Raw genomic sequence first — 23,750 nt, 5'->3', positions numbered from 1 at the left:
ATGAAGCCAGAGGAAAGGCATCTGATGGCAGATACCAAGGGCAAACACTGAGAACATAAATACCCTTGCAAGGCCAGATCTATAAAGTGGTGGCAGAATTATGGACCAGCGGAAAATAGTAAGGCCAGAGGCCAAAGGAACAGCAATCCCGATGGAATAGTAAGGATTTCCGGACATAGACTAAGAGGCTAACGTGTTAGGTAGTAACCCCTGCCAGGCCTTCTCCTCCAGGAACGGCAGCACTCACCCACCTAGCAGCAAGCTGACGGCACTCCCTGTATTTGCTAAGATGTCACAATCGCTGTGCTTCCTCTCATAACTGACAAAACTCTGGAGCATTAAATACACTATGAAAGGAGGCCAGATGCCACTCCCTTACCCCATTTCTGCATGGGGCAGACATTGCTAGTTGCCCACCAATGGCCATCCCTACTTTCTTACCAATGGAAGCCCAATTTTATCCAAGGTAAGAATGTGCTCAACTAAAAAGTTTCCTCGAATGTGTATACACTGGTGAATGAACAGTATGTATCCATTACAGTGGAAAACTGGGCAATTAAAAGGAATAAAGTACTGATACATGCTACAACACAGATGAACCTCAACAATGTGACGCTAGGGGAAAGAAGCTGAAGGCCACGCACTGTATGATTCCACTTGTATGAAAGTCCCAGGATAGGCAAATCTAGAGAAACAGAAAGTAGGCTTGTGGCTGCCTAGAGCAGGGGTGGCAATGGGATTAGGAATGGCTCCTAATGGGTACAAGGCTTCTTTTTGTGATGATAGTAAAAATGAATTCAGTTGTGGTGATGGCTGAACAACCCGATGAATTTGAAAATCACTGAGCTGTAAAGTTTGAATGGGTGATGTGTGAACAAAGCTGTTGAAAGAAATCCAACAAACCTCATCTCCCAAGATGCCTGACTGCAGAGGTACCCACGTGCTGTATTTCTGGCCAGTCAGATGCTGGTGGAAGTATACTGTGGAAAAGTTGTTTCCTCATTAAAAAAACAAACAAAAAGCCAGCAAACTCATGCCTTTTGCCTTTCATCCTTCTCTCATCTTCCTATCTTGTAAAAATCTAGGCCTTGGTGGGGTCTCAGAACAAAAGTATGTTAGAGACGAGAGAGCAGCAAAAATGGAGGTCATGGGTAACGGATGGTGTCCTGGGATCACTGCACCAGCCCTGATTTGTCTCTCTCTGGATTTGTTATGGGAGAAAAATAAAACTGTGTCTCGTTAAGTGATTATAGCTGTATTTCTGTAACTTGCAGCCAAATGCAATGCCTAATGGCACACGCCTATCTAATATCAGCCTGTGCTCATTCTTGGAGCCAAGAAGGCAAACGGAAAAAGACTCAGAAAGATGCAAAAAAGTTGATTACAAACGTAGTATAAGACACCACGGAGTCAGCCTTAATTTCTTTTTTAAAGGGTAAGTAATTACTTTATTGTCAAACTATGTATGTTTTCCCCAATTTTTGTATATTCCCAAGGGAGCTCTTACACCTCTCTAAAAACAAATCACTAAAAAATGCTTTAGTTTAAAATACTGACATATCAATTATGAGCAAATGGCATGATATTATTTGCTCAAAGAGGAATAATTTCAAGTATCATCAATTCCTATTTCTTCTTTTTTTTTTTTTAATGAGTTTTTAACAATTATTCCTTTAGGGTTAAGCCCTCTAGGCCTGATTAACCTTAACCCTGACAAAGGCCCACTTCCAGTCTATTCATACAGAAAATGTACGTACTTTTATGCAGGATGTTCATGTATCCCAGAGAATGAAGTTCAGTAATATTCTGAAATATTAAGGACAAAAATAAATGTGGAAACAGAAATTTTAACTTAACAAGCAACTGTTTACATTTTTCTTTTCTAGCCCCATAAATTATATCACTTCCTTTAACTGTATGGTATGGGGGTGAAGGGCATGGGGGACCTGGAAAAGTCTGCCACACAAGTCAATGAACATGGGGTAATTATTTTCATGGATAACTCTGAAGTTGACTTTACAGAAATATGAAACAGAATTTGCAATTGGGCTAATTGTTCCTACGATCAAAGAGTTAAAATGGTGGCTGGGAAGGTGTGGATGGGGGGTGCTTAAGCCAGTGGGATGGGGTGGAATATGGTCTTATCTACCAATCTGTCTTTTTATTTCATGCTTATTGGTAACACATTGCATAAAACTTCAACTCTTCAAATTTGAACATAAATATCTCAGTATTTTAAATAGGAGATAATGCTTTATGGAATTGGCATTTTTTAAAAAGCCTAATTGCTCTCATGTGCAAATTTATGTATTTTTACTTACCAATTCATTAAATATTCAACCCTATCATGTGTCAGCACTAATTCAGCAAATAAGATTTAGATCTGAGCGAAACACAAGTTCCTATCCTCAAGGGATGCACACAGCCAAGTGGTAAAAATAAGCCACCATCTCAGCAGTTGTGAAGAGTGCAAACCCAGGGAACGAGGCTGAAAAGCAACTATGGAGACTGGAGGAGCAGGGTGAGGTGCTGGGGGAGCCTCCTGGGCAACTCAGTTTTAGGAAGTATTACAGAGGCTGGGTAGGTGGGGTAAGGACCAAGGAAACTGCAGGGCAATGGGGCAAAAGATGATGATGAGCGAGGCCGTGGCGGGTCTGAAGTCCTCAGGAAGTGAACTCAACAGAGGCAGGTTTTCATATAATGGGAATGTGTAAAGTTCCATGCATCACCTCCCTTTACCCTCACATTTTCTTCCAATATAAAAGAAATAACGTTTACCACAACAAGAGAGACTGCAGAGCAGCTTCCATGCTTGTAGACCAAATGACAAGAACTAAGATTGTTCCACACCCAAAGGGGATTTTTCTCCCTCTGCTCAATCATTCCTATCACCAGTGAAACACTTCCTGGTACCGTATTTCCACCAGGAAAACACACATGCCCTGTGCCGCCTGTTCCCCCTCCCCCAATACTTCTTTCCCCTCCCCGAGTTACTGCTCCGTTTCCCTTCACAGCAAAACGTTCAACAGCCCTGACTGCAGCAGGGTCTCCACTTCCCCACCCAGTATCTGCACTGCAACGTGCTCCAGTCCCTGCGGCTTCTTAATTAGCCAAGTCCCACACAGGATTCTTCCTCCACTTTGAAATACTTTCTTCCCTGGGCTTCCATGACACCTCATTTTCCTTTTTTGTTGTTGCTTTTTCCAAACACTGTGTCTTCCTCTCAGTCTTCTGCTGTTGTTGTTATTTCTTCTTCCTTCACTAGACCATTAAAAGCTGGAGTGCTCAGGACTCAAGCCCAGGACCTCTTTTCCATCTATACTCTCTCCTGAAGCAAGTTCACCCAATACTGTGGCTTTAAATATGGTTTATATGTTATACTCCAACACTCACATGTTCAATGAGACCACTTCCCTGAGCTGCAGATTCTCATCTATCTACTCAAAATCCCCACTTAGAGGCTGACCAATTGGCGTCTCAAACATGGCTTACAACAAATTACTGATTTCCGCTGCCAAAGCAAACTTCTGTTCCTCCTAGAGATTTTCCATCTCTGTATACAGTGTGGCTACACAGCCAGATGTTCAAGCTCCAAATCAACTAGTCACTCCTGATCACTCTCTTTCCTTCTCCACCCACCCCCAACCCCACATCCAATGGATCCAGATCCAATCTGCCCCTTCCAATCTCTTGTACTACCTGAATTGGTCCAAAACCACTATTTTTCCTTCCTTAAACTATGCAATAGTTTCTTATAGTCTCATTACTTCCACTCTCGCCTCCCTACAATCTGATCTCTTTAAAATGACAAATTAGATCATGTTACCCCCTTATTTAAAAAATCCAAATCCTCGAATGAAATTCCATTGTGTCTAGAATAAATGTAAATGTGCCCCATGGCCTACAATGCCCCCGTCTGTTTCTGTGTCTCTCAGACTCTTCTCTGACTACATTCCAGCCACAATGGCTTCTGTTCCCTTGTTCCAGCAGCAGCGGCTGGAGGATGGACAGGAAGGGAGGCCAGCTTGTTCCTGCTTTACAGCTTCTGCAATCATGTCTCTCTTGCCTGGATCTTCTCTTAGCTGGCTTTGTGTCATTCAGATCTCAGCTCAAATGCCACCTGCTCAAAGAAGCCTGACTAAATATTACATCCAAAGTTATTTTCTGTGATACCATCTATATTTGTTTAAAATAGCACTTACCAAAATCTTACTTACATTCTTTATCTGCCTCTTTTAACTAGAATGTAAGGCCTAGAAAGGGAGGAACATCATCTGTCTTGTTCCCTCGTATCTTGAGAGGCAGACATACAGTAGACAATCAATAAATATATACTGAAAGAATAACCCAATCCTCCATGCTTCTATAAATACAATTTTCCTACAGTGGGGGTGTTACAGGAAAGGACAAACTATAATACAGTTCCTGGTTACTAGAGCCAACTTATAACACATCAGTGCTTTGTCAATTTGCTTCTTTCCTATAAAAATTACATCTTCTACAAAATCTGTCCAGTGATATTCACAAACCACTGGAATAAGACCTGCCATGGAAATCTTATAACCATGGAAATCATGCTCTTTTCATCGAAGTCAATGACTCCAAGTAGTTCAACGAGAAAAATCTGTGTAGAGTCTTAAACCATAAAATAAAATGCCTTACTAACAAAGAGATATGGTTGAAGGCACCACACATCCAGGCAAACTGAGAGCACCTCTCACTACCTGCTAATTTGGGACAAAAGTCGATGACAGTGCTGTTTTCTCTGAACTGATCTTGTGTACAGAACTATTATTTCTAAACAATGCACAAACCTACACACCATTAAAAAATGCAATGAACGTTGGAAGGGATGCTAGAGTTGAACCGCTCACTCCATGTGCCTAGTACATAATAGATGCTAAATCAATACTTGTTGATTAAATGCCTTCGAAGATTGCAGGTTGTGAACAAAAACATCTAACTTACAGATAGTTCAAAGAACTTTAAAAAAAGCTGGCCCTTCACAGAGCTGAGTATTTCATAAAACCAAAGAACCAGTGTTAACAAACGGCACACAAAAAAATCATGTTCTTGGTCTGCTTGGGGCAGAGCACATACTGTGTGGGCTATTTTCCCAGATGGGCTGCTGATTCATAAAGCTCTTTTAAGAACAGCAAGAGCCTTCTACTGCTGTGTATTCTGTCCTACGTCCCTGTGAGGATGGGAGCAGAGGCAAGCACCATCAGGCCTAGCTATTTAAGAGGCCCACTCAACTCTGCCTTAGGTCAACTAGAACAAGCATAGATACATACATTCCCTGAATTTAACAGCTCTGGAGAAAGTTTCAGTGTTGTAATACTTTCTGGTAATAATAATCTCAACTTTTTATTAGAACCTGGAGACTGAGCAGAGTCAGCTATATTATTCGTGTTAGGGATTGGGAGCCTGAGCGAGACACCCATGAAATGGAACAGGGACATCTAGCTGTTGCATGTTCAAAGACTTACCAGACACAACCAATCATTCATTATGAACAATATTTTCAATACTGTCATAATATAAAACAAATTCTTTAATTTTCAAGTGTTTAAAAAAAACAAATTTATACTTAAGCCAGCCTTGAAGATAAGCACGAAATGTACCAGTTTACATTTTTTCCCCACAACAACTCAAGCACCCATTCTGTGCATAGCACTGTTCTAGGTGCAATAAATGGGATTCTTCACCTTAGAAACGTGATTTCAGTTTCTGCAATTGTGTTATCTCCTTTTCCAGAGAGTAAAAATAAATAAAATCACCACTGTTTACTACTGATCTGCCTCAAATCCACTTCTGGCTCACAGAACCGCTAATTTCTGCCAAATTTAAGATGTTTCAGTGAACTCAGCTCCTACTTCTCCCAAAATAAAAAAGCAGAACTCCTTTTCATTAAAAAAAATAAAAAAGAAACAATTTCCCATAAAAGGGCAGTTTCTGTTTCTAATAAGTATTTTTTCCTCTAGATTTTCTTTAAGTTTTCTTCCTCTAATATTGCCTTTTCCTGTACAAGACAAACCAACCTCTTTTTCTGTTTTTCTTTTCCTAAGAAAAAGCTGCATCTTGAAGACAAACCATTCCCAAGACTAGTGATAAATATTAAAAAAAAAAAAACCACAACAAAACTTTAAAGGTGAATCACCTACATTACCTTGATGAAGTCAAAAAATAAAAAGCAGTTGGCACTAAGATAGCTATTCCAGATATCTGTATTTAAACAATTTTAAAAACTGTTTATTTATTTTGTAAGAATGTACCCCTAGTCCAAAGTTAAGTATGCTTAAAAAACATTTTTGGCCAAAAAATTTACAAAACCCTTTTCAGTTCAACCTAATAAAAGTGATACCTAGAAAATATTCCACATTATTAAGTCTATATTAAAAAGTTCAGATTCTAAAGCATTCCTAAGGCACGGTGTTCTGGAAGACAAATGTGCTTCTGCTGGCGCTGTGTGATGTACGAAGCATCCGTGACTGGCTCCAAGTGAGCCCCGACAGGCACCTTTCTCCTGATGCTGTGGGACTGCGAGAGACAGTCAGACATAGGCCCCCAGGGCCGCGTGGAACTCTGTGAGACACTGCACCAGCTGCTGGAACTTGGGCCTCTCCTCCGGATCTAAGGCCCAGCAACAAGCCATCACAGCAAATCTGCAGTGACAAAAACGGAACATTTGGCTAGTACTGATACAGCACTTCTTACTTTTGATCAATTTGACACTAGTTATGTTTTCTGTCTAAATGTGGGTGTGGAGAGGATGACATACTAAGTATTACCATCTACTGGCAGCTCTAAAATGAAAAGAAGCTTAAAATGAGTTATCTGGATTTTATGTGTAAACTTCAATTCTTCATGAGAACATGTCAAAATATATCAGCAAATAGAGATTTTATGTAACTACCTAAAACACAGTCAAAATAATAACCTGTGTTATCCTGCACAGTTGACACGGGGGTCAGGGTGCCCAAGATCTGCCTATAACTTACAGTCAGCCCTCTGTACCCCCAGTTCCTACACATCTGCAGTTTCAACCAGCTGTGGGCTGTGTTAGTACTATAGTATTTACCACTGGAAGAAATCAACATATAAGTGGACCCACACAGTTCAAACTCTCATTGTTCAAGGGTCAAAGTATTTAAGTTCTGAGAGAAAGAATTTGGAGGAAGAGGAAGTTTAAGCTGTAAGAACCTTGGATCTACAGTGAAATCAGTGTAAAAGCTGCCACCTCACTATGGTATAAAAAATTTCAGGGGATTCTGGAACTGAGGCCACATTCATCTGTGCACTCAATCACCCTTAAACAGCCTCCTACCCACTCCAATACCATTATATGGGAAGACCAGCTATGTGATAGAAGCAGGGAACAGAACTACCTCACTCACCAGCCAGAACATCTTCCTTAAACGTCTATCAACTGACAACAGCTGGCAAGGTAAGATGGCAACAAGAAAGGCTCTTTGTAACTAAGGATGTTCTGAAGGCTGTTTAAGTAAAAGTCAAGTCCTCACTCTAAAAAGAATAACCGACAGAGCATTCAGTGTTTCCTCACCGTGTACGTTAGTTTCTTGGATTAGATTAATCCCTATAAATACGAGACGCAAAAAGTCCTAGTGTCAAGTGCGTTAAGGGCGAATGAGTCTGGACGCCTTTGCGGTTCTCTACTAGGGTCTAACTCAAGTCCAAAGAGGCATTATTCTCAAAAGGAAAGTCTCTGCATGAGTGTGGACATCCCTTCTTTTATCCCAACACTGCAAGTGGAATGAAATCCATGTCTTCAAGCTCAGAAAAACTTACAGTTCATCAGGACAGTTTATCGGCTGGGCTATTCGGTAACCATCTTTCAGGTATGCGGCCATCTCAAATGGGTCGATGTCCACGTAGGGCGTTTGGCCTAGAGTCATGAGCTCCCACAGTGTCACTCCAAAGGCCCACTGAGAAGAAGAGCAGTGTCACCATGAGGGGACAATTAAAACAGTCGTCATGCACCCAAAATAGCAGATCAACCAACTCTTAAAGAAAGCAAAATATCATTTACAAAAAGAAGTCTACCATACCTAGTTAGTCTCTTGCTTGGACAGAAAAGAACATTTTAATGAATGCGTCCTTTAATGTAAATGTCTTTATTGTATGTTCTCAGGTAATTAGAGCCATTGGAAAGAATTGTTTTACTGCTGATTACAAGCCCCACTAACCAAAACTGTTAATTACGTCTACAATTTTCATAATATGAAAATGTGTTGCTTTAAATAGTGTAGCTAGTCTGTATTTTGAGAAGTGAAAAATGAATATAACTTTAGCCTAGTTAAAGGGAAGAGCATCTTGAATAAGTGAAATATGCAAATTATGTAAAAGACAACATAGATTTTTACTATATTCAAATAATTTAAATTAACAGATGAGAGTGTCCTGAAAGAGTATCTTCCAACCTCGCTTGAGTAAAAGATCAGATTTATTAAAATCAACATGTAAAACTACTAGTAGGGGCAGAAATCATAAGCAGTGTCAACAGTGCTCCTTCATGGTCCAACCAGGGCTCCTCCTTTTGGCTGCGGCTTCTGGGGAGTGTGTGGACAGCAGGCAATGCGTCTACAAAGAGCTGCTGCCATGTGGCCAGGAAGGACTCAGACTGGGGACTTCCGCTGCTCTGCTGACAAGCGTGAACCCTGAGGTCAGAGGAGCTGAAGGTGGATAAGGAGGAAGATACCTGTGTACATGCTATCGTGTTTATGAATCCTTTTAAGTTCTAGACATCATACGGATGTCTCATTTAACTTTCACAAAAAAACCTACGAGAATCATTGGCAGCTCAATTTTACAGGTGAGGAAACTGAGGCTCAGAAAAGTAACTTGCCCAAAAAACCACTTTTTATTATAAAAGATGAAGGGGGGAAAAATAAAAAAAAATTTTAAGGGAAAAAAGAGGAAAAATACACAAGAACAAAGTCTGTTTATAAAATCTAAGCACAATGCATTAAATTTTAAGTTATTATTTTTAATAATAACGAAATCCAGAAATACTATCTAAAGTATACAGATTTTTAAAGCCTTATATCAGTGAACAACAGCTTTATTTATTATAATCTATGCAAATAAGAAAACAATGGAATGAGTATCTTTTACAACATCTTTAAAACTATCAATGAAGAATTCTATACTAAGCTAAAATACACTTGAAAAATTAAGGCAAAATATAGTTTTTCAGAGAAACAAAAGCTGAGAGGATGTCACTGGGAATTTGGATCTGCACAAAGAATGAAGAGTGCTGAAAACATATGAATAACAACTACATATTTTTTCCTCATTTTCTTAATAGATTATTTAAAGCAAAACCAGTAACAATGTATTGTGGGGTTTATAATATATATGGAAGTAAAATATATGCCCATAAACAGCATAAAGGAAGGGGGTGAATGGAAATACAGCACTGGAAGCTGCTTGTATGAAACACGAGGTGATATATTATTTAAAAGTAGAAGGTCTACATTGTAAACCCTAGAACAGGTTTCCCAACTTCAGCACTACTGACATTGTGGGCTGGATAACTCTGTTGCGAGAGGCTGTCTTGTGCATGGCAGGATCCCTGGCCTCTATTTGCTAGATGCCCCCAGTTGTGATAACTGAAAATGCCCCCAGATATTGTCAAATGTCACCCCAGGGTGGGGGGTGGGGGCAGGCAAAATTGCCCCCAGTTGAGAAACACTAAGCTAGATGGATTAAAGAAAATAAAAAGACACAAATAACCAGTATGAGGAATAAAAGAGGAAACATTTTTACAGATCCTCTAGACATCAAAAAATATTTTGAACTCAACTTTATGCCAATAAATTCAATATCTTTGATGAAACGACCAAATTTCTTGAAATACACATATTACCAAAATACACAAAGGAACAGAAAATCTATACAGCCCACAATCTTTTAAAGAAACTGAGTTCGGGAGGAGGGTATAGCTCAGTGACAGAGCGCCTGCCCAGCATGCGTGAGGTCCTGGGTTCAATTCCCAGTACCTCCAATAAAACAAACAAACAAACAAACAAACAAACAAACAAACCAAGTTATCCCTAAACAAACTGAGTTCATAATCAAAAATCTTTCCACAAAGAAAACTCAGCATCCAAACAGTTACAATGGGTGAATTCTATCAAACTTGAAAGGAAAAAAATAATACAAATCTGGATGAGCTTCCTAGAGCTGCCAGAACGAAGTACCACAAACTGGGTGACTTAAACAGTGGTATCTGCCTCACAGCTCTGGAGGCTAGAACCCCCAAATCAAGGTGTCAGCGGGGCTATGCTCCCTCTGAAACCTGCAGGGGAGAATCCTTCCTTGCCCCTCGATAGCTTTGGGTGGTCTGAATGCCAGCAATCCTTGCTGTTCCTTGATTTGCAGCTGCAGCACTTCAATCTCCACCTGTGTGCACACAACATCCTCCCCTTGCATGCCAGTGTCTCTTTTTATAATGGTATTAGTCATACTGGATTAAGGTCTACCTTAATTGATTATGACTTCATCTTAACATTATACCTGCCATGACCCTGTTTCCAAATAAAGTCACATTTTGAGGTATGGGGCTCTGGATTTCAACCTATCTTTGGGGGGAACAAAATTCAAACCACAGTACAATCCTACACAAACTCCAGAAAAAACAGAGAAGGGAACACTTCTCAATTCATTTTGAAGCCAGCATTATCCTTAATACTAAGACCAAAGAGTTTAGCCTTTAGGAACTTAGTATCTTTTTCATTAATAGTGATCATTTGATAGAGCAATGCCCACCCTTGAGGTCTGTGCTTTGGGAGGAAGAGACAAAAATCAGACAGAGACAGATGTATAGTTTTTAAGTCCCCATAGAAACAGAGCCTATTGGAATAAACCAATAGGTTTAAGGGAAATGTTCTATTCTGCTTAAAAATGGAAAAATGATTTCAAATTAATAAGAGGTAAAGGAAGGTCCATGCTTACATCCAGGTAATTTGTCTACCTTTAAGCTTTAATTTATATGAACTTTTAATGATGACAGTGATTAGTAAATGCAATGTTTAGTTTTTAAAATATTGTCCAATTCCATAGGGAAGGTAGTTCACTACACAGATGGAAGAGAGCCCAAAGAAGTGAACTGGGTGGAAGGGTGTTCCCACCCTTCCTTCACAAGATGAGATAGGTCTGTTCTTACTCACTGATAGTGTCAGCAGCAGGGGGGAGGCATAATCAATCCAAACCAGATTCCGGAGGAAGAAACAATGAGAACCGGTAACAGGAGGATACTGCCACTTGATCAACAACCCCATCTACTGACAAGGGACGTTCTAACAACCTCTACTGTCAGGGACTTTCACAGCAATGCTGGTGGTAACTGAGACCCGGAGTGTATACAGGTACCATACCAGTATAACATACATAAGCTGACTTTAAAAAATTACTTCTTTCACATTGTTCTGTCCACATTATCACTAGGCACCCACCTCAGGTTCTCGTATTAAATACTGCAGCAGTAATACACCAAAAAAAGAATACGCCTAAGGGAATACTGCAGTTTCACTTCCTTAGAAGCAAACAAAAAAAGTGATTAATTACATGTTGGCTCACCAACCCTTATAAAAAAAAAAATCAAAACCAAACAACACAAGGATGATTTGTGGAAAACTTGTCCTCCAAAGTCTTCTGATAACTGAACCATTTAAAATTCAGACAGACCTATAATTTCCTCTCATTTGACGTTGTTTGAAAGAGGGCAATAAGAAGGTCAGGATGTTTCACCACCCCCGAGTTTTCACTCTTAAATGTAACAGTCAATAATGTTGGGGGTATTCAGAGATTTCCATTCTGTTACTTCGGGAATTTATAATGCAAAGCTGACCTCAATATATTATATATGATGAGAAAAAAAATTCTGCCCAATTCTAAATGATCTCATTTGACCACAGTAAAAGCATCAAGTGTTCCACGGCTAGGCCTTTCTGTTCATCCTAGAAACCTAACAGCCCTTTCTCGCATATGGAAATGGGTTCAGATGACCAAAGTGCAATTAATTTAATCTGGGCAAGTGTTTTCCAAACTTGAGTAACAATAAGAATCATCTGCGGAGTTTGTTAAAAGTATAAACTCCTGAGTCCCAAATAATTCTGAGGCCCAGAACTCCATTATTTAAACAAGAGTCCCAGCTGGGTCTTAAGATCCAGCAAATTTAGGAACCAGTCTTAGATGTGTTAGCCGTGGTGGTCAGGCAGCAAACACAGTATTTATTTATTTTTATTGTAGTATGGCCTACATACAAAAAACTGTTTCAATTTGGTTAAGTTCTGACATGTGTACACCTCTGAAACCATTGCCACAATCAAGATAATGAACACATCCATCACTTGCAACAGATTTTTAACAGCTCTAATCCTTTCCTCCCAGTCCTCCCCACCACCACCCCTACTATCCCCAAATAACCATTAATCTGCTTTCTGTCACTAACATTAGCCTGCATTTTCTAGAATTTTACATAAATGGAAAGATTCAAACTACACTTTTTTGCCTAGCTTCTTTCACACAGGATAATGCTTCTGCGATTCATCCATGACGTAAGCGTGTATCAACAGTTCACCCCTTCTCACTGTTGAATTGTATGACTGCAGCAGTTCATCCATTTACCTGTTGACGGACATTTGGATTATTTCCAGGTTTAACTACTAAAAGTAAGGCTGCTATGAACATTTATGTACATATGCTTTCATTTACCTAGGAGCAAAATGACTGGATGCAGAATATACAATTTAACTTTTAAGAAACTGCCAAACTGTTTTCTGAAGTGAATGTACCGTACTGCATTCCCATCAACAGTGTAAGAGAGCTAGTTCCTCCAAAACCTTGCAAACACTCCAGCCTTCAATTTTAGCCATAGTAACAGGTGTGCAATGGTATTTCATTGTGGTTTTAGCTTGCCATTTTCTTAATGACTAATTATGTTGCTCATATTTTCATGTCCTTATTTGCCATCTATATGCCTTCACTGGTGAAGTACTCTGCCCATTTTGATATTGGGTTGCTTTTTAATCACAGGTTTCCACTGCTATCTGAAAGTATTCTTATGAAACATTTTGGAGACTGAAATGGCATAAAGCAAAGCAGCAGTCTTGCTAACATGTGCACAAAATCAAGATAAACCACAGATGCTTACAGATACAGTTCAAAGCTCCGACAGCTTGATTCTGAGATGCTGAGTGTAGTGAGTGTCCAGGAAAGGAATTTGGTAGAGTCATTCTCTCTGCTCAAGGTGTGAGATACCCCTATAAATGGCTACTGCAAAACAAACACTTGAATGTTTTTCACTTTTCACTTTTTTTTTTTGTAAAACCAAAAATCCTCATTGGATTTCTTCTGGTTAGTGAAAACAGTTACTAACAGAGGTCTTTCACAAAAGCAAAGTGGCATAAAGTGAACTTCTGAAAAGTGGGAAATAACTGTACTGACTTTTGAGAGTTCTCTAAATATTCTGCAGGTCATGTCCTTGATCAGATACATGATTTGCAAATATATACTCTGAGTGTGACTTGTCTTCTCATTCTCTTCATACTATTTCAAAGAGTACAAGTTTTAAATTTTGATAACATCTAACTCGTTCTTTTTCAGATCTTGATTTGATGTCTTACCTAAGACATCTTTGCTTAATGCAAAGCTCCAAGGATTTTCTTCTACTGTTCTCTTCTGTTAAGTTTCACAGTTTTAGGTTGTGCATTTAGATCTGTGATTTGAGTTAATTTTTGTATATGGAGCAAGGTATGAATCAAAGTTCATTTTTTGTAGCTGGATATCCAATTGCTCGAGGACCGTTTGTCTAAAGGGTAATCCTTTCACCACTGACTTGCCTTTGCACTTTTGTTGCAAATTAGTGGTCCATACACATGTGGGTCAAGTTTTAGATGCTCTATTCTATTCCACTAATCTATCCATAATGCCAACACTACACTGTCTTGATTACTGTAATTTGAAATCAGACCTCCAAGTTTCTTTTTTCAAAGCTGTTTTGGCTATTCTATGCCTTTGCATTTCTGTATCAATTGTATCAATCTGTGAACTTCTACCAAAAAATTAAAAGTCTGTAAAGATTTTATTTGGGAATATATTGAATCTATATGGATCAACTTGGAGAGGACCAGCATCTTAATACTGAGTTTTCTAATCAACAGACAAGGAATACCACTCCATTAGGTAGGTCTTTAATTTCTCTCAACAATGTTTTAAAGCAGTCATCATACAGGTCTTTCACATTTTTGTCATATTTATTCCTAAGAATTTCTTATTTTATGATGCTTTATGTTTTTTTTAAACTTCAATTTCTGAATTATATTAGTATATATAGAAATACAACTGATTTTGTAAATTGATCTTGTATCCTGTAATCTTTCTAACCATCTAACCTCACTAGTTAGTTCTAGTAGCTATTTTGTATATTACATTGGATTTTCTTCATAGATAATCATGTCGTCTACAAATAGTTACTTTTTCCTAGCCAATATTTTCGTGCCTTTTATTTCCTCTTCTTGCCTTACTGCACTGGCTAGAACCTTAAGAACAATACTGATGAGAGTGGGTGTCCTTGTCTTGTAACTGGTACTAGGTAACAACAATTCAGCCTTTCAGCATTAAGTATGTTATTTGTTATAAGGCTTTGTTGTTGTTGTTGTTAGATGCCCTTTATCAGACTGAGGAAGTTCTTATCTATTCCTAGTCTGCTGGGAATTTTTGGGAATTAGAAATGAATTGTTTTTAATGGATTAAAATGGATTGTTTTTAATACTATTTCTGCATCCACTGAGATGATCACTTGGTTTTTCTTTTTTAGTATGTTAAAAGAGTAAACTGCACTGCTTGGATTTTCAAATGATAAAATAAGCTTGTATTCTTGGGATAAAGCCAATGTGGTCATAATATTATTTTTAAATATATCTATGGATTCTAAACTTTTCTTTAGACTTCTTGTGTCCGTGATCATGAGGGATATGATCTGTAGTCTCTGTCCAGTGGTATTTCAAGGTAATGCTGACCTCGTAGAATAAGAGAAAGTATTCTATCCTCCAGTTTCTGAGTTGTATATAATTTGGATTATTTCTTCCTTAAATGTTTGGAGGTATATTCACCAGTGCTCTAGAGTTCACTCTGGACCCAGCGTTTTCTTTTTGGGCAGGTTTTCAACTAAAAATTCATTAACATTTAAAAATAGATATAGAGCTATTAAATAGATATAGATTATCTACTTTTAAAAATAGATTCATTTATTTTATTTTAAAATTTTATTTATTTTTGAAGGGGCAGGAGGTAATTAGATTGATTGATTGATTGATTTTTTATTATTATTTTTTTTAATGGTGGTACTGGGAATTGAACCTAGGACCTCCTGCATGCTAAGTGTGCACTCTACTGCTGAGCTATATCCTGCCCCTGGAGAATCTACTTCTTGAGTCAGCTTTGAAAATTCTTGTTTTCCAAAAAATTTGTCTATGTCACCCACGTGTCTAAATTTATTTGGAGAAAGTTGATCAAAATATTCTCTTACTGCTGTGAGAATCTGTTATGATACAATCTCTCTCAATCATTATACTGTTAATTTGCAACTTCTTTCTTTTTTCCTGATTAGTCTGGCAAAAGACTTATCATTAGATATTCTCAGAGTTAAGCATTGGTTTCACTGATTTTCTCTTATTTTTGGTTTCATATTTCACTGACTTCCATCTAATCTTTATTATTTCCTTCCATCTACTTACTTGGGGTCTAATTTGCTCTTTTTCTAGTTTCTTAAGGTGAAAACTAAGATCACTAATTTGAGACTTTTCTTCTTTTCTAATATTGATGTTTGATAGTATATATGTCCCTCTTCAGCAGCATCTTCCAAATTTTGAAATGTGTCGTTTTCATTCAATTCTAAATACTTTGCAACTTCCCTTTGATTTCTTTGTCAATACATGGGTTATTTGGAAGTGTATTATTTAAATATTTGAGGATTTTCCAGATTCCTATTTTTGATTTCTAAGTTAATTCCACTGTGTTCACAAAACCCTACTTTGTATAAACAAAATGTTTACATTTATTGACTTCATTGCCCAGAATATGGTCTACATTAGTAAATATTCCATGTGCACCTGAAAATATGCATTCTGCTGTTGTTCAGTGAGTGCTCTATAATTGTTAATTAGATCAAGGTTGGTTGGTACTGATATTCAAATCTATATCCTTACTGATTTTCTATTTTATCAATTACTGAGAAAGAGGCATTGAAATATGTTCAATTATCTTTTAGAAGAATTTAAGTAATAAGAAAAACCCCATGTATATTTAACCAGGCAGTTACCATTTCTGGTACTTGCTGCTTTGTACAGATCCATATTTCCATCTAGTATTACTCATTACTAAAGGACTTTAACATTTCTTTTTGTTGTTGTTGTTGAGGGGAGGAGGATAATTAGGTTTGCTTGCTTGCTTTAATGAAGGTACTGGGGACTGAACCCACGACCTCATGCATGCTAAGCATGCCCTTTACCCTTGAGCTATACCTTCCCCACTCACCTTAACCTTCCTTATAGTGTGTGTCTGCTGGTGATGAATTCTTTCAGCTTTTGTATTTCTGGAAAAGTCTTTACTTCCTTTACTTCTCCTTCTATTTTGAAAGCTACTTTCACTGAGTATAAAATTCTATGCAAGTTTTTTCTTACACTACTTTAAAGATATTGGTTTACTGTCTTCTTACATTGCTGCCCCCTACCTTCACTTTGTCCCTTTAGAAACCCCAATTACACATGAATTCAGCAACCTGAAGTTGTCCCACAGGTCAATGAGTGAGCCTTCTGCAAGAGCTTTCATGTCTTCTCTCTTCTATCTCTTGCTTTACTCCTGTATCAGACAAGAGGTATACCTCTTCCTGTGCCAAACTATACCTTTCCCTGGGCTTCTGAGCCCATTCGCCCATCATGTCTTGGACCTCCAAAAACCACATGTCCAATCTCTTTCTCCCCATTGTTCCCTGGCCTAAAAACCAAACTAAACAAACCCAATAAAATAAAACACAAAACAACACAATAAAACCTCTCTTGAGCCTGCCATTCCATCAAGCTATGACCCTTACCCTCCTCTTCACAGCTGAACTTCTTCAAAGTGTAATCTACTTATCGCCCCCACTTTCTCACTTCCCAGAGCCCTTGACAAGTGCTTTATCTATCTCTAATGATTTACTAAACCTGCTTGTTCAAAAGCGCCCAATGATTTCCTCATCCTTTCTGACCACTGCAGATATGTTTTATAGACTAGAATCTCCTTGAAACTATTTCCTTCCTTGGTTTCTAAGACACAGCATTCTCCAGATTCTCTTCTTACCTTTCTGTTTTATTTCATTGTTTATCTTTCCTTTCTCCCTAACTAAAAATAAAAATTCCCTATATTCTTCCCTTGGCTTTCTTCTCCCTTTGTATTTACTACCTCTGAGATCACTCCCTTGTTCATACAATCACAAGTTTTATGAACTTGATGCCCAGTTTCTAATATCTTGCTTCTGTGTCTTTCCAGAGTTCTAGACCTACGTTCCACACATCAGCATCTTGAACTCAACGTGCCCCACCCACATCAATCACGTTTCCCACCAAAACCAGATATTCTGCCTATTGTCCTCTATTGTGCTGTATCTTCGTAGTGACTTAGAACTTACTGCAACAGGAGAACTAAAGAGAAGTACAGATCAAAGTTGGAGCTGAAGTTTTCAGAATCATGGGTCCTGAGTAGAAAAGCAAAGTAGACGTCTATGCAACGTATCTTACAGTTAAAAGGGAGACCCTGGGCCACAAAAGTCAATTAATAAATCATTTACTTATAAATAACAACTGAAGTCAAGAGAACAAATGGGATCTCTGAAGTGAAGTCTGTGAGAGTGAGACAAGGAGAAATGTGAGGACTCAGTATGGAAACAGAGAGGAGAAGAGGACAGGGTGAGGCCATTCGGGATGCTTTTACACAGTCAAGTACATAGCTCTCCAAGGATAAGATTAATAACGCTGGCTGTGAATGGCCTTACAATAAATGACCCAAAAGACACACCACACACATCAACTTCAATTTTGTAAATACGTAAAATATGGGACACCTGCTAAAGGAAAATAATTAAGGCAGAGTTCCCCACTGTCCATTCTGGGAAAGATGACTTGTGCATGAAGATACAAGGCAGCAAGTGACCGGTATCATTAGGTAGACACAAAATTCTTGATAGGTGCCACTAAGTAGATACAAGGTTCTCTGGGGATCCAAAGAAGATCAAATCAAATGTCATAAAAGTAGCTGGCATGTTTGGATCCAGCAGGAATTCCAGATTGGCTGAAATGTATATAAAGAAATGTACAGTAGAAAATATGAAGCTATAAAGGGGAGGGAAGGTTAAGGACCGGAAAACTGAAGACCAACGGGAAGGATTCTGGATCTTTCCCTACCAATTCCTTTAATTAAAAGTTCACTTTGAAGATCAAAACAGCATGCAGGAATATTCTTAGGAGTAGAAGCCTGCGTTCACTCAATTTTCACTAACATTAACTAACAAATTTTCATAAGTGTCCAAAACTGACACTATGCTGCAAACATGGTACAGGCTTTATTAGTATATATCCCTTTCTAAATGCCCAGTTTTTGAAGTTTTAATGTTCTATGAATTTTAATTTTTCAGTCACATATCTTCTAGGCCTTTCCAATAGCCACAGCTGAAATATGTATCTATAGAATTATGATACTTTAAAAAAGCTTTACTATTTAAAATTTAAGATCCAATTAGTAAGTTCATACAAGTGACCTTTAAAGGGGTCCTCTGAACAATTCTTCAATGTAAACTATTAACCCTAAAATCTTAATAATCCTCCATATTTATCACTGTGGCAAATATTTTTTTATTCCAGCTAAACAAATGTACCCAGGTGCATAATGACTATATATAAAACGCACTGATTGCCTCAGGTATCAAATTTAGTTCATGTTGCCAACTCAACTTCCAAAATCAGCCATCTTTAGATACAGAGTGTCATACATGACTGAAAAGAGACCTCTTCTGCTATGTATCTGTCCTAGGATCCATGATTTAAAAAGACAGAAGAGCCAGTATTGGAGCCCTACCTACCAGGCCATCACACATGTCTGCTATTTATGGTACTTCTGTCCACTGTACCAGATGCTCAGACATTGGTCCATCAGAACACTGGGGCTATTTGAAGGGAATATTAAATAGAACGATAAGGATAAGGTAGGAAAGGGAAGAAAAGAGATGTTCACATGATTTCTTGAGGAAAATATCTGTTCTTAAGGAGAGCCAAATAAAGAAAATACATCGAGGGTCACTACACTGTCACAAGACAGCAATTGGTCTCTCTGAAAAGATACTAACTTTTCCTAGAGTAAATCCATTTATTCCTCATCCCCAGGAAAGATTAGGTCTACTAAAATAATACTATTTCATAAAACTAAACAATATGTTCTTAATGTTAATATTAAACTTTAAATCTTTATTTCCTAAACTAACGTCTGAATGATCTTTTCACTTCCCCAGCTTTTTCCTAATGTCTTTTTATCAATTCTTCTTAATGTCAGTTTAATATTTAAATAAACCTAAGATTATTGATGTGTAATATCTGCAACCACAATGGAAACAAAATAAATACTGGGAATCTAAGTATTATTCTAAAATTAATAATGAAGAAATGGCATAAAATAGAAAGTTTTCTGTCCCTTTAAAAATAATAAGCATTCTCACGGGGGAGGGTACAGCTCAGTGGTAGAGTACACGCTTAGCATGCACGAGGTTCTGGGTTCAATCCCCAGTACCTCCTTTAAAATAAATAAATAAATAGAAAGATAGATAGATAGATAGATAAACCTAATATCCCCCCAAGACAAACAAACAATAATAATGAAAATAAGCTTTCTCTGAAAACTATTGCTCTTTGATGCCACAGTAGCTCAGAAGACTACTCTTCACGGGCATATGATAAGTGTGAGCTTCTTCTGCTCAAGTATGTTCAGAGTTGTGGCAGTGACTTTCCATGGCACTGGGCAAACACGAATATTAACAAATTCTACTGCAAACAGAGTATCTGTATAACTTTACAGAGTTCCCTCCTCTTTCTAGAGATAAACTCTAATGTTCACAAAAGAAATGTCAAGGAACACATTTTCATATTCTCTGCACCCTAAAAACTGTCCAAATACCTTAAAGGATCTCTTCATTGCCACAAACCACACTGATAAGATTAGCATGGAAATTATTTGCTTGGCTTGTTTTTCCCAAGAAAATGCTTTTTAAACACAATGTAATACTATAAAGGCAAGAAAACCACCAAGAAAGAAACTCTTAATTGTACATTCCTGATTGCATTTAGTCTCTTAAGAGAAGATAAGTCTCTCAAGAGCAGAATTATGTTAGCTACTATAATCAACTAAATAATTCAAAGAAGATATAAATCAAGAAATCTATTTCCAAATAAAAGAAAAGTCACCAAAAAAATCTATGGCAGTACCACATCTGATGAAAACAGAGTAAGAACAATATCCAGATAGTCTTAAGAATGCCCATAATGACGTCATCTCTTAGAATAATATTAGAGATTTATAACTAGTCAAATCTAGTTGTGCGTATTTCCTAAGTTCAACAGTTAAAAGCTGATATTAACATTAAGAATCTTGACATAGTGAAATATTGAATCCTTCCAGTAAGAACTGAAAACACAACCCAGAGAAGCAAGTATTTTTTTTAACATGGAAAACATTAATATATTTCTAAACAAATCAAGTAGAATTTTTAACTATAAAGAAATGCCAAAAGGACTTTTAAAGACAGAGAAAATGTCCCTTCCAAGGCAGTTAATGTTGCTACATTAACAGCTAAAATACAAATTTTACATGTGTAGATATTCTGGTGGGAGTGGGATTACATTACTTATTTTGCATTTGACTCTGAATAAAGTTTTATAGTCCAAAAGTAGATTATTAAATGTAGCTTTTTAAACCCCCAATTTTATCTATATAGGAAACATTGGTACAGAGCATGATTATGTGTACATATTTTCGATACAGATGTTTAAAAGCAACTTTAACACGTATGCTTTAATATAAGAATTCGAAAAACATTCAATCCCACAAAACTGAAAGGCAGGATTTTTACACTAATAGTCACAGTCATAGGAACAGTGTTCCCATTCCTTTCAATCTCAATTATCCAAGGCAAAAGATATCTAGGAGAAAATATATTTTTTTAAGGAAATGAATTTATAAGAATCTAAAGGAGAGAAATATGAACATTTAGGAGTTGACCATGCTAAATGTAAATCAATGGGTATTCTCACCAACACGTTCTAAGTACAGCTCAGAAGAACTTGGGTCACACAGACATTTCAACTAAGTTTATGCCAAGACATGCTAAAACTAATTATAATTTTAAAGTATTTCTTCTGTTAAGTTGCTTACCATTAAGTTTGTGGTGATTTTTAAACATAAAGCTGTCAAGTATCAAATAGCAATAACGTATCTGGTGTGACTGTAGCCTGATGGGCAGCAGATTCTTACATAAAATATGTGAACTCTCAGAAAATTTGTAAACTACCATAACCATAAAAATAACTAATTCTAAGTACAACTTTGAAATATTTGCTTAACTAAGCCACGTATCCTTTATATGGACTTTACCAGCTAATACAGGGCAGTGCACCCAGCTGAAGAGATGCAGATCACACTGCTTAGAGATGTGTTATTAACTAAGGTCCCATTGGCTGAAATGTATCATCTAATTTTTACTCTGGAGTTCCTGTGAAATATGCTAATCATAAATGTTATAAAGAGTAACTCCTATTACTACTTTAAAAATGCAATGGAATACTTACACAGATAAATACATTAAATTAAGCAATGCATATTTTGGGGGTTTCCACTGTGCAAGCAAACAGCACTACTGGCTACCTTGCATACGCCTCTGAAATATTAGCTATCAATGTTCCCTTTTCTAAGCAGTCTCCAATCTCCTGAAGTTACATGACATGCTTACAGATTCTATTTCCTGCCTGTTAGATGAGTTTTGGGTTCACCACAATTGCCACTTCATTTCTAAGGCAACTATGCTGTATTTCAATGAGTAATGAAAACATAAAAATTTTTAATCAACCATTGAAAAGGATATTAACATCTCAAAGAGTTGAATGAATTAATCTTTCAAATCAATTATGGAATGAGATTTTTCAAAAAAAAAAAGTGAGAAAAGTCTCTCTTACTTTCCTGCATTAAAAAATGTTCAGATGTAGGCTTTTCTAAAGGGATGGATTAGAAAACCATACAGCTGTAATTCAACACAGTTCTAAAACAAAGTTAAACTCATTTTTTCCCCATGAAAAGAACTTTGCTTTAAGGTAGAAACTGGCAAGGGATTCCAGCTATAATTCAGAACCTCTGAATAAAGACCTGGCAACCCTAAGAACAAGCACCTTATCAGAGAGCACAACCGTCCTTGCTGCCATTCAGGGCAGCAGCTGTGTGCTGGCCTAAATCAAATCCGCTTCCCTTTTTTACATCATTTGGGAAAAACAAATATCAAAACCAGAAAAGCAACCCCTCCTTTCCCCCAAAGAAGTCCATGTTCTCTTTAGACAACTATGAGAACTGTGTGAGCTGCTTTGCATGTTTATATTGCTTTACTTGGAATTTTAACGTCTTCACATTAATGTTAGAAAGAGAAGTTTTATTTTGCTATCACAGCTCTGAAAGAACAGACTAGGCCAAGTTCCCCACTGTTATATAAGCTGGACCCTCGGGGTTCTGAATCTAAGAGTCAGGATGCATTTCTCCCACCTCCACCCATTCTCCAACGTGCCCCACGCCTCTGGCTGGGAAAGAGCCTGACAACATGAGGCCAGTTTCCATCCACTATTAACCTCTCCAGCAGCTCCGTGAAGCAGACAACATCTTTCTCACCATCACTCATATTTACTCTGCCCATCTGTCAAGTGTCAGGTTAAGTTTTTTTTTTTTTTTTCAGAGAGTAGTTGATTTTAAATTAAGTTAAAGCAAAGTATTATGAAGAGATGCATAATAAAAGACCTTAATTTATAGGGAAAAAATTTTAAAACCTATATATGTAAATTGGTCATTCACATCATGTTTTATCAAGACATTTGATGTGTAGAAAGGCACAATATAACAGCTAACCTAGCTTCTGAAAAAGAAAAAAAAAATTAGAAGATCATAATAACAAGAAATGGCTCCTCCCTTAACAAATCACTCTCATTTCAAGGATTTTAAGTTGGAATATTAGTTTTTCAGTAAGGAAATTTTAGCTAATTTCAATTATTGAGTGTAGTGGATTGAATGGTGGCCCCAAAGATATGTCCACATTCTAATCCTCAAAACCTGTAAATATCACCTTATATGACAAAAGATGTGATTAAGTTAAGGCCCTCAAGAGTAGAAGTGTATCCTGGATAATGAGGTGAGTCCTAAGTGTAATCATACGTATCACTGTGGGGGGGTGGGGGGGGGAGTTTTGAGAAACAGACACACGGTGGATAAGCTGACATGAACATGGAGCCAAGAGATGCAGCCAGAAGCCACGGAGTGCCAACAGCCACCAGAAGCTGGAAGATGCCAGAAAGGTTTCCCCCTTAGGGCCTCTGGAAGGAGCAAGGCCCTGCCTGTACCCTGATTTCAAACTGGGCCTCCAGAATTCAACTGTGAGAGAATAAATACCTGTTGTT

The 23,750-nt window shown here is 37.6% G+C and overlaps 1 protein-coding gene across 2 annotated transcripts in view; it reads right to left on the bottom strand.

Annotated features, from left to right (window-relative positions):
• Positions 1 to 5,528: 5,528 nt before the first annotated feature.
• RYK (receptor like tyrosine kinase) overlaps positions 5,529 to 23,750 on the bottom strand; it is a 95,486-nt gene continuing 77,264 nt past the window's right edge. For both annotated transcript variants that reach the window (XM_032488186.1, XM_032488185.1), the window contains exons 14-15: positions 7,810 to 7,946; positions 5,529 to 6,665 (exon numbers count right to left, since the gene is read on the bottom strand). In XM_032488186.1, coding sequence (XP_032344077.1) covers positions 6,554 to 6,665; positions 7,810 to 7,946 — 249 coding nt within the window. In that variant the 3' untranslated portion in view covers positions 5,529 to 6,553. The remainder of the gene's footprint in view (positions 6,666 to 7,809; positions 7,947 to 23,750) is intronic.

The sequence above is a fragment of the Camelus ferus genome, chromosome 1 (assembly GCF_009834535.1).
Source record: "Camelus ferus isolate YT-003-E chromosome 1, BCGSAC_Cfer_1.0, whole genome shotgun sequence".
Classification (NCBI taxonomy): Eukaryota; Metazoa; Chordata; class Mammalia; order Artiodactyla; family Camelidae; genus Camelus; species Camelus ferus.
The sequence above is the reverse complement of the archived record's forward strand: the minus strand, read 5'-3'. Positions and strand labels throughout refer to the sequence as shown.